This window comes from Acomys russatus, chromosome X (assembly GCF_903995435.1).
Source record: "Acomys russatus chromosome X, mAcoRus1.1, whole genome shotgun sequence".
NCBI lineage: Eukaryota > Metazoa > Chordata > Mammalia > Rodentia > Muridae > Acomys > Acomys russatus.
Genome location: NC_067169.1, coordinates 24465387 through 24476210, shown reverse-complemented (window position 1 = coordinate 24476210; position 10824 = coordinate 24465387). Strand labels below are relative to the sequence as shown.

The window sequence follows — 10824 nt, the reverse complement described above, 5'->3', positions numbered from 1 at the left end:
CAACAAAATCAGAAATGAAAAGGGAGACATAACAACAGACACTGAAGAAATTCAAAGAATCATAAGATCCTACTTTGAAGGCATATACGCCACAAAATTTGAAAATCTAAGGGAAATGGACGATTTTCTTGATCAAGTTCACTTGCCAAAGTTGAATGAAGAACAGATAAACAAGTTAAATAGTCCCATTTCCCCTACAGAAATAGAAGCAATCATCGATGGTCTCCCAACCAAAAAAAGCCCAGGGCCAGATGGTTTCAGTGCAGAATTCTACCAGACCTTTAAGGGCGAGCTAATACCGATACTCTTCAAGCTACTCCAAAAGATAGAAATGGATGGAAAATTACCAAATTCATTCTATGAGGCCATAGTCTCATTGATACCTAAACCTCACAAAGACTCAACAAAGAAAGAGAATTTCAGACCAATTTCTCTTATGAACATAGATGCAAAAATACTAAATAAAATACTTGCAAAACGAATACAGGAGCACATCAAAGATATCATTCATCATGACCAAGTAGGCTTCATTCCAGGCATGCAGGGATGGTTTAATATACGGAAATCCATCAATGTAATCCACCATATAAACAAACTGAAAATAAAAAACCACATGATCATCTCCTTGGATGCAGAGAAAGCATTTGATAAAATTCAACACCCATTCATGTTTAAAGTTTTAGAGAGATCGGGGATACAAGGCACTTTCCTCAACATAATAAAGGCTATATACAGCAAGCCAATAGCCAAAATCAAAGTAAATGGTGAGATACTCAAGGAAATTCCTCTAAAATCGGGAACAAGGCAAGGCTGCCCACTCTCTCCATATCTCTTCAATATAGTACTCGAAGTTCTAGCCAGAGCAATAAGACAACAAAAGGAGATCAAGGGTATCCAAATGGGAAAGGAGGAAGTCAAATTATCCCTCTTTGCAGATGATATGATAGTGTACATAAGTGACCCTCAAAACTCCACCAGAGAACTCCTAAAGCTGATAAACACCTTCAGCAAATTGGCTGGATACAAAATTAACTCAAAAAAGTCTGTAGCCTTCCTATACACAAATGACAAGCTTGCAGAGGAAGAAATTAGGAAAATCACACCCTTCACATTAGCCACAAGCAATATAAAATATCTAGGAGTTACCCTAACTAAGCAAGTGAAGGACTTGTATGAAAAAAAATTTCAAAACTCTGAAGAAAGAGATTGAAGATGACCTGAGAAGATGGCGTGATCTTCCTTGCTCATGGATCGGGAGAATTAACATAGTAAAAATGGCCATCCTACCAAAAGCAATCTACAGATTCAATGCAATCCCTATCAAAATACCTACACAATTTTTTAAAGACATTGAAAGTTCAATTCTGAACTTCATATGGAAAAACAAAAAACCCAGAATAGCTAAAACAATCTTGTACAATAAAAGATGCTCCGGAGGAATCTCCATACCTGATCTCAAACTGTACTATAAAGCAATAGTACTTAAAACAGCATGGTACTGGCACAGCAACAGGCTGGTTGATCAGTGGAATCGAATCGAAGACCCAGATATGAATCCACACACATATGGTCACTTGATTTTTGACAAAGAAGCCAAATCCATTCAATGGAAAAAGGATAGCATCTTCAACAAATGGTGCTGGTCTAACTGGAGGTGTATGTGTAAAAAATGAAACTGGACCCATATTTGTCACCTTGCACAAAACTCAAATCCAAGTGGATTAAAGACCTCAACATAAAACCAGAGACACTAAGCCACTTAGAAGAAAAAGTGGGAAAGAGCCTGGAACATATTGGCACAAGAGACAACTTCCTGAACAGAACACCAACGGCCCAGGCCTTAATGTCAACCATTAATAAATGGGACCTCATGAGGCTGAGAAGCTTCTGTAAGGCAGGAGACACTGTCAAGAGAAGAAAGCGACAGCCTACAGACTGGGAAAAAATCTTCACCAACCCTACATCTGACAAAGGTCTAATATCCAAAATATATAAAGAACTCAAGAAATTAAACACCACCAAACCGAATAACCCAATTGAGAAATGGGGCTTGGAACTAAACAGAGAATTCTCAACAGAGGAGTATCAAATGGCTGAGAAACACTTAAAGAAATGCTCAACCTCCTTAGTCATCAGGGAAATGCAAATCAAAACAACTCTGAGATTCCATCTTACACCCATCAGAATGGCTAAGATCAAAAACTCAAGCGACACCACATGCTGGCAAGGATGTGGGGAGAGAGGAACACTCCTTCATTGCTGGCGGGAATGCAAACTAGTACAGCCACTTTGGAAATCTATATGGTGCTATCTCAGAAAAATGGGCACCAGCCAAGGACAATATAGGAGGTAAACTTTAAACCCCTTCCCAGATCTAGCCAATGGTCAGAATATTCTCCACAGTTGAGTGGAGAGTGTGATATGACTTTCTCACGTACTATGGTGCCTCACATTTGACCATGTCCCCTGGAGGGGGAGACCTGGTGGCACTCAGAGGAAGGACAGCTGGTAGCCACGAAGAGACTTGATACCCTATGAGAATATACAGGGGGAGGTAATCCCCCTCAGGAACAGTCATAGGGGAGGGGAATAATGGGAAAATGAGGGGGGGAGGAAAGGGAGGATACAAGGGATGGGATAAACATTGAGATGTAACAAGAATAAATTAATAATTAAAAAAAACCCTCAGGGAGCAAGATAGGAGAGAACCCAACACCAGTTGCTGATATTTCTCCAAATTCCTTCCACATTGCCAGTCCATCAAAAGTTGCTGATTCCAGTACTACATTAGGAGAGAATTTACCACTATGCATAATCCATGGCTGAGAACCACCTATTAGCTTAGATTCTTCAAAACCTACTTTATTGAGGGTTTATAAATGCTTCTACCTCCCTTTTAACACACTGACCTGAAATAAAGAGGAAAATTAATAGGAAAATAACATTGTGGACCTGTTTAGAAGTAGTTCCTTGGACACAGGCAAGGCCCCACCTGCAGAGGTTATTGGTGTGGTTTCTGGAAAATCTGAATAATACTAGCTCCAGGGCAAACAGAGAATGTGTTTCTGGGCCCACCAGTTCTCAGAGAGACCCAGAGCCCACATGGAGAGCACGGAACCCCCTGGAGAGCAGCTGACATGGTTCCAGCCACTCAAGCGGGCACCTGGGAACAGAGGCACAGTCCCACCTGCAGAGATGATTGGCACGATGTCTGGAATATCTGGACAATACTACGTCCAGGGGGGAACAGAGAGCATGTTTTGGGTCCCACCGATCCACAGAGAGACCCAGAGCCCGCATGGAGAGCGCGGAACCCCTTGGAGAGCCGTTGACATGGTTGCAGCCACTCAAGCAGGTAGCAGGGAACAGAGGCAAGGTCCCGCCTGAAGAGGTGATTGGCACGGTGTCTGAAAGATCTGGACAATACTAGGTCCAGGGGGAACAGAGAGCATGTTTTGGGGGATCACTGGTCCACAGAGAGACCCAGAGATCGGGAGGAGAACATGGAACACACTGGAAAGCAGCTCGCATGGTTCCAGCCACTCAAGCATGTATCTGGGAATGCAGGCAAGGTCCCACCTACAGAGGTGACCAGCATGGTGTCCAGAAGATCTGGACAATACTAGGTCCAGGGAAAACAGAGAGCATGTTTCTGGTCCCACCGGTCCACAAAGAGACCCAGGGGCTACGCAGGGGACCAGGAAGCTCTGGATTCACCCACCAGCTGCAGCACTAAAGCTGCACTCTCAGCTTGTCTGTCCTGCTCTAAGAACTTAGAGGAAGGGTGCAGTCTTCCTAGCAGCGGGACAGGTGCCCGCCATTGTTAACCGGGAGCTTTGTAACTCAGACTGAACTGTGGGCAGCCTATCTCCAGGCTGGAGCTACTGGACCAGAAAAAACACAGGACAACAGGGGGCTCTGACGCCAGATGAGCACGCTAGTCCTGAGAAAGCCCCAGGGCCCAGTGTCCAGGTGAGCGTGAGTGCAAAGCCAAAACGCAGAACCAAGGGTATTGGCTTCACTTGTGCCCGCTGACTTCCTCTCAGACCATTTGTGGGCCCGTTGGCCCAGAGGGAACAGAGAGCATGGGTCTGGGCCTACCAGTCCACAGAGAAACCCAGGGCCCTCACAGGGGACCAGGGAGCTGTGGACACACATCCCAGACAGAGCTATAAAGCAGAATACCCAGATGGTCTAATCTAAGAGCGTGGAGGAAGAGTGCACACTTTCCAACAGCTGGACAGATTCCTGACAGTGATAACCAGGAGCTTGGTATCTGAGACTGAACTGTGAGCAGTGTAATACCAGGCTGGGATGGCTAGTACAGGAAAAGAGATGGTTCTGGGTTTGGAATGACCTGCAAGTTCTGAGAAAGCTGCCACGGCCAGAAACCACGGGAGCATGAGCACGAATCCAAAACCAAGAGCCAAGGGTGTTTGCATCAACTGCACCATCTGTCTTCCTCTCTGACCACATGCGGGCCAACTGACCAGGGTGAACGGAGAGTGTAGATCAGGCCTGCCAGTCCTCGAAGAGACCCAGGGCTGACACAAGTTCTCAGGCAGCTGCAGACACACCTCCAGCCACAGCTTTAAAGCTTCCCAACACAGAGCATTCACGCCTGTGTGCATGTCACAGTGGCCCACTCACTGTCTACCTCTCTCGCTGCTCTGTGAGCATGTTTGCACAGGCAGAATGGAGAGCATGGATCAGGGTCCCAACGACAGAGAAAACAAGATGACTGGATGTCATTGCAAAACCATAAATAACAAAAACAAAAAATAAAGTCATCTCCAGATCCCAACTATAATGAAGGGTACATCTAAGTCCTTGCTATAGAATTCAATATATTGATATAAAACATGGGCATGTCAAATAACTGGCAGATTTTAACACAAGAATATATACCCTAAGTCTAACAGATAGATATGTCTATATAGATATATGAGGTAAAATAGTTGAATAAGGTCTTCAAACGCTTCAGAGACACACAGAATATGGCATTTAAAGGTGTTCTCACAATCCTAAATTTATTTGACAACAAGACAAGTTAACTCCTGACAACACCCAGCCGACCTCACAGAAGATGATGAGTATCAAAGAGCCTCCTTATGGACATGGCTTCAAAGGTGGCAACATAACCACTGGGCAAAATGTCCTCGTTCCACCACTAACAGAATCTGCCTAAAAATGGGCAATTTAGATGCAGGCAGAGTTGACGGCCGCACTCTGCCAAGTCAGGGTAAGCAAGTCCTCAAAAGTTCCTGCCCTGTGAACAATTCTGGCAGAAATATTAGGCCAGAAAGCTGAAGATGAGGCTCCGATGTTATACAGTGTATTGGGGGACTGGTCAGGAGGTAAACTGACTTAAGTCAATTTGTACATTTTGGAAACTGCTAACCCACACTGCTGGTTCACTCAGGAATTTAAGTTTTATTCCTTCTCAAGTCTCTGAGGGGCATTGAAGACAAGATAATATAGTTCTATAACCACGTTTAGCTGGTTAGGGGACAAGGTCGTTTTAGATCAAGATAAAGAAGTTATGCTATTAGAGTTGAGATAAGATAGGTATTGAATCTCATTCGCAGATCTAGACCCAACAAGACAGGAAAAACACTTACTTCAAAGGAGACGAATGCAGATGGCCAAGTCACTATGAACGTAACATATATAGTACTCAGTATTCTCATGATTGTCACATGGTTCTCCCTGCTGTATGTAGTTTGTTTTAAGCATGTGTAATAAAATATAAGTATATTTAAAAAAGGGAAAAAAAGAAAAAACCCATCATGAAACCTTATAGATTCTTCTGCATTTATAGGTATGCATCCTATATTTATAGACATGTTTCCAATGTTTATATTATATCAGACACAAAATTATCTCCACTCATCTAAGTTTTTAATATCTGTGGCTTTTAATTTGTCCTTTTTATGTTTTTAAAAAGATCCATCCTTATCATTTTGTTTATATAAACCTCTGTGTGTGTGTGTGTGTGTGTGTGTGTGTGTGTGTGTGTGTGTGTGTGTGCATGTGTGAGCACACATGGGCACGCGCCATAGGTGTGTAAGTGTCCACAGAGTTTGAAGAAGCTGTCTGATCCTTCACAGGAGCTCAAGTTATAGGTAGTGATAGTCACCTGATGTTGGCACTGGGAACTTAACTTGAGTCCTATGAAAGGGCAGTGTGTGCTCTTGACCACTGAACGATCTCTTTGGTCATAAGGTCTATAAAAAATTTTAAAGCATAAACCATTTTGTTATATAAGCTTTCTTCTAAGTTCTCTTGAAAATATGAAAACTAGGAATGGAAAATAATATATAAAGATACACAAAAACCGCAGTGAGTTACATAGAGAAACCTGGTCTACTGGGGTGTGCTTAATTATATCCAAAGCATTATGGGAGTGGAAGAGTGTGAAAAAGCCTGGTCACTATTTGGCACAAAGGAATTTTATTTTCTACATTGGGCTTAAATTAGAGTCTTATATGCCAGTGTTACATTTTATGAAGCAGTGCCAAGATATTTACATTTTAGAGTGTTTCTATATAAATAAAAGAGATTGAATATTTAAAGGGAAAAAAAGAAATGTGTTCAATCATGTTCCTAGCAGCCATATTCATAATAACCAGAACATGGAAACAGCCTAAGTGTCCCTCAGTAGAAGAATGGATAAAGAAACTGTGGAACATTTACACTATGGAGTACTACTCAGCTATTAAAAACAAGGAATTCCTGAAGTTTGTGGACAAATGGATTGAACTAGAAATGATCATAATGAGTGAGTTAACCCAGAAGCAGAAAGACTCAAATGGTATATACTAACTTATAACTGGACACTAGCCCAAGGGGCATGCCCCATGAAAGTCTTCACTTACCAGGAAAGTGGGATAGAGGTGAGGACATCATATTGGGACTCTGGGTGAGAGAAGTATGGGAGAATGGGGAAATAAAAGGATCCAGAGGGTCCTAGAAACCTACAAGAAGAACACGATGAGAGGCAGATCTGGGCGCAGGGGTTCTGCTCAAACTATGGCACCAACCAAAGACAATATGTGCAGTGAGCATCAAACCCCTACCCAGATCTAGCCAATGGACAAGACATTCTCCACAGTTGACTGGAGAGTGGGGTCTGACTTTCACATGAACTCTGGTGCCCAATATTTGAATATGTCCCCTGCATGGGGAGGCCTGGTGGCACTCTAAGGAAGGCTAGCAGGCTACCAAGAGGCTTGATACCCTATGAGCATATACAGATGGAGGAGGTCCCCCTCAGTCACAGTCATAGAGGAGGCGAGTGAGGGGAAAATGAAAGGGAGGCAGAAATGGGAGGGTACAAGGGATGGGATGACAATTGAGATGCAATATGAATAAATTAAGAAAATATGTGTAAAAATACTTTCAAATAGTCAAAAAAGAATACCAGAAACATAATTTACCTCTCATGTAAAGCTGCATGTGTGTAGTACAGACTGCTCAAGAAAGAGAATGCTTACTGCTGCTGGCACTGGTAAAGGCCATTTGAAGACTAATAGCTACTTCATATTAGTATATGAGAGGTATGGAGATACTGCATGCAGAGTTTTCCCTCATGGAATTAGGCATTTTTTCTTTTATCTTTTCCCTTGCAGTGTCTCCTTCCCTACTTGTATATTGGAAATATTTGCTGTGTCATTTTATGTTAGAAGTATGTAAATCAGTTTATGATTGCCCAAGTTCTCACAGTTGATAAACTAAACTCAGTCACAATATAGTCCTGGACCTAAGTAAGAGATGTGGGACTGGTAAGATATTGGATAAGTTTAGAACTATGATAAATTAGTTTTTCAAATATAATGGCTTTTAATCTATGGGGACTTATGAATCAATTTGGCATATTTAGTGTGAGGAAAAAGGGCCAGTAAGCAATTATGTTTGCCACAAAATAAATGTCATTTGGACCACAGTTATTCCTGAAGCTAATACAAGAAGAGTTACAGAAGAACCTGCCCACTGATATCTATACACTTGTTCAATCAGAACACACTGGATATCCTTGGACATCTGTGATATTCACAAGCATCCAGGAAATGGCACATTCTTTTCACAGGGCCAACACTAGGTAGTCCATCTTTACACTCATGTGGAAGTACCTAAGGGTCTTCATACAAGAATGTGGTTGTTTCCTTTGTTTAGGTGTCAGCATCACTATGAAATACTTTCACACAGTGTTTATTGTGTTGTATTTACAACAAAAGATTCACCAGTACATTTTCCTGCTACTGCTTGTTGGCAAATAATGAGCACCTCATCACAGCCATCGGAGTTTAGATGTGAAAACATTTAAAGGGAAGAATACATGAGACAGAGTATAAAGTAGGTTTTCACATAAAGGGAGAACAAAGTTGGTGCTTTACTTCAAAGACATTTATTCAGAATGAGTTGAGGACTACATGACTTTTGTCCATGAATAAGACATTTTGTTCAAGGAACCTTTTAACAGATGTTGCAAATAAAGGAGTCCTCACTTCAGGCTTCTTGAGAGGCCACTTTGGAAGCACACTTGGCCTTCACCTGACTTTCTTGTTTCAAATAGATTATATCAGAAAGTAACATGATCACACCAAGGAGTGATATGTTGGCTATCAGGAGCCCTACTGGGAATACTGCTGTAAGGTGTTTGCATTTCAAGTCTTCTTTCTGGACAGGGAAGTCAGCAGGGAAGTCCAGAGTAGATTGTCCATAAAGATCATCCAGGTAGTTCACACCCACAGAAGAAAACGTGAAGAGGCTACTTGCAAACAAAACTAAGGCAGCCATCTTTTGGCAGTATATCTGCATCTCGACAAATGGGTCTTTCATGCAGCTGATCTTAATGGCCATTGCGCTAAAAGCAAGAACTATAGGCTTCATTAAAATGGCACAAACTATCAGGTTCCGGGCATACTGGAATTCAGGTGGAATGGTCCAAGTTGAATTGATAGGAGTGTTCACCAGGATCTTGTTTAGGGAACCAGAAACATTAACCTCTTGATGGTAGTAAGCGTCCCATAGTCCAAAGGACACACACTGCACTACTGTGCTGTTGAATTCCCACAGGCGCCAGCATGAGCTGCACGCAAGGACTATTTCAAACAGGAAAGCCGTTAGGCTGCTAAGCAGCCCACTCAGTTTATAGATGCACTCCCTTGCATATGTAAATCTGAAGACAAGATAGAACAATTATTCAGTCAACCAGGACCCAGGGAAGATGGACAATCAAAATGTCTCACAGTCTATCGAGCACTAAGATCTCATACATAGACCCTGTTGTCACATACTTGTTATTAAAGATTTTATGTGTTAATGTTTAACGTGCTACAAGTGAAAGAATGAGGATCCTAGAAATCCAGGAAAATGTAAAAAAAGAAATCTCTAAAAGTCATTTTATTTATCAAGTTCACTGTATCTATCAAACATACTACAAGTAAGAATATTAGAGGCTTAGAAATCTATGACAATTTCAGCAACAACCTTGGCATGTTGTTCTACTTAGCAATCTTCCTGTATCTGCCAAGTGTTACAATGTGCGTATTTGTTAACTAAGAATTCTAATACTTGGAATTAATATTTCTAACAAACTGGTAATATCATCTGTAAAGTGATATTCAATTCTGCTGTGTTTGTGGTGCATAAATATTATATTATCATAAATAAGAGTCATAAGTAGGAGAGTATAACTATTGGAAGCTGATATCTGTGATAGAACAAGCAAAATGAGAAAGGGTACACATGCTATAAGCAATTAAAACAAAATTCCATACACAAAGTATTTATATTTTAATATATCTGAAAATGCAGTCATACACACACACACACACACACACACACACACACACACATACACACAGAGAGAGGGGCGAGAGGTAGAGACAGAGACAAGGAGACAGAGAGAGAGACAGACAAACAGACACACTCACAATGACACAATTAGATAGAAACAAAAAATACATGTAGTGGGTTTCTTTAGAAGTAAGCAAGGAGGTAATGTTTATAGTCATAGGCACTTGAAAATTTTCATTTCCACTGCCTAATCAGAAATATTGAGGGCCCTAAACACAGGAGATCTTTGCCATGAAAAATACTCTTTGAGTTACCTACTCCTTGACAGTCTATGTGTAATGTGCTTTCTAATTTTAAGAAAATATTAGCTGTAGTCCTTGTAAAGTTACATCAACAAGATGGGGTTTTAATTGATGGTGGTCTGAGTTAATATCCTGCTCACACACTGTCTTCTTTGCTGAGGCATATCTGAGGCCATAGACTATAGGAGCAGTGGGTTTGAAATGTAACTTAAAACAGAGTGGAGAATAGTGTTAAGCCAGAAAACTGAGATAGCCTGGGAGGATCTGGTTCTGCCTATGTATGAATCCCAATAAGTAGATGCATGTTTTGCATAAAGACCATATTTGAAAACCTCCATGTAATTTATTTTAATTTGTTTACCTTTGGGTATCAAAGAGATGATCCATTTGAAAGATGCCAAGATCATAAATTTCACCCAAGTAGTAGAAAATGTTGACAAGAAAGGGAGTCACAGAAAAGATGAATAACCTTCAGTAAAAGAAGATCCGTTAGGCAGGTATTTCAGTTTCGAACAGTGTCTACCTAACCAATTCTTGTCTCATTCACAAGTTCTATTCCCCTCCTGTGCTTTGCTTTATTGGAGACTCATTTATACACGTTAGCAGGATTGACCCACCTGGGGTTCGTGACCCTGCCAAAGTGATCTACACAGGCATATCCCCCACCGTATGGATAGGAGAACATAAAGTCTATTTCACATACTCAACTACAAGAAAGTAC

At 41.3% G+C, this 10824-nt stretch overlaps 1 protein-coding gene across 1 annotated transcript; it reads right to left on the bottom strand.

The window, feature by feature from the left end:
• Positions 1-8508: 8508 nt before the first annotated feature.
• Positions 8509-9192, bottom strand: LOC127184815 (uncharacterized; the record flags this gene model as incomplete). The annotated part of the gene is made up of 1 exon (XM_051141201.1): positions 8509-9192. A coding segment is annotated over one exon (684 nt), but the record flags the coding sequence as incomplete, so codon positions are not given.
• Positions 9193-10824: the final 1632 nt, after the last annotated feature.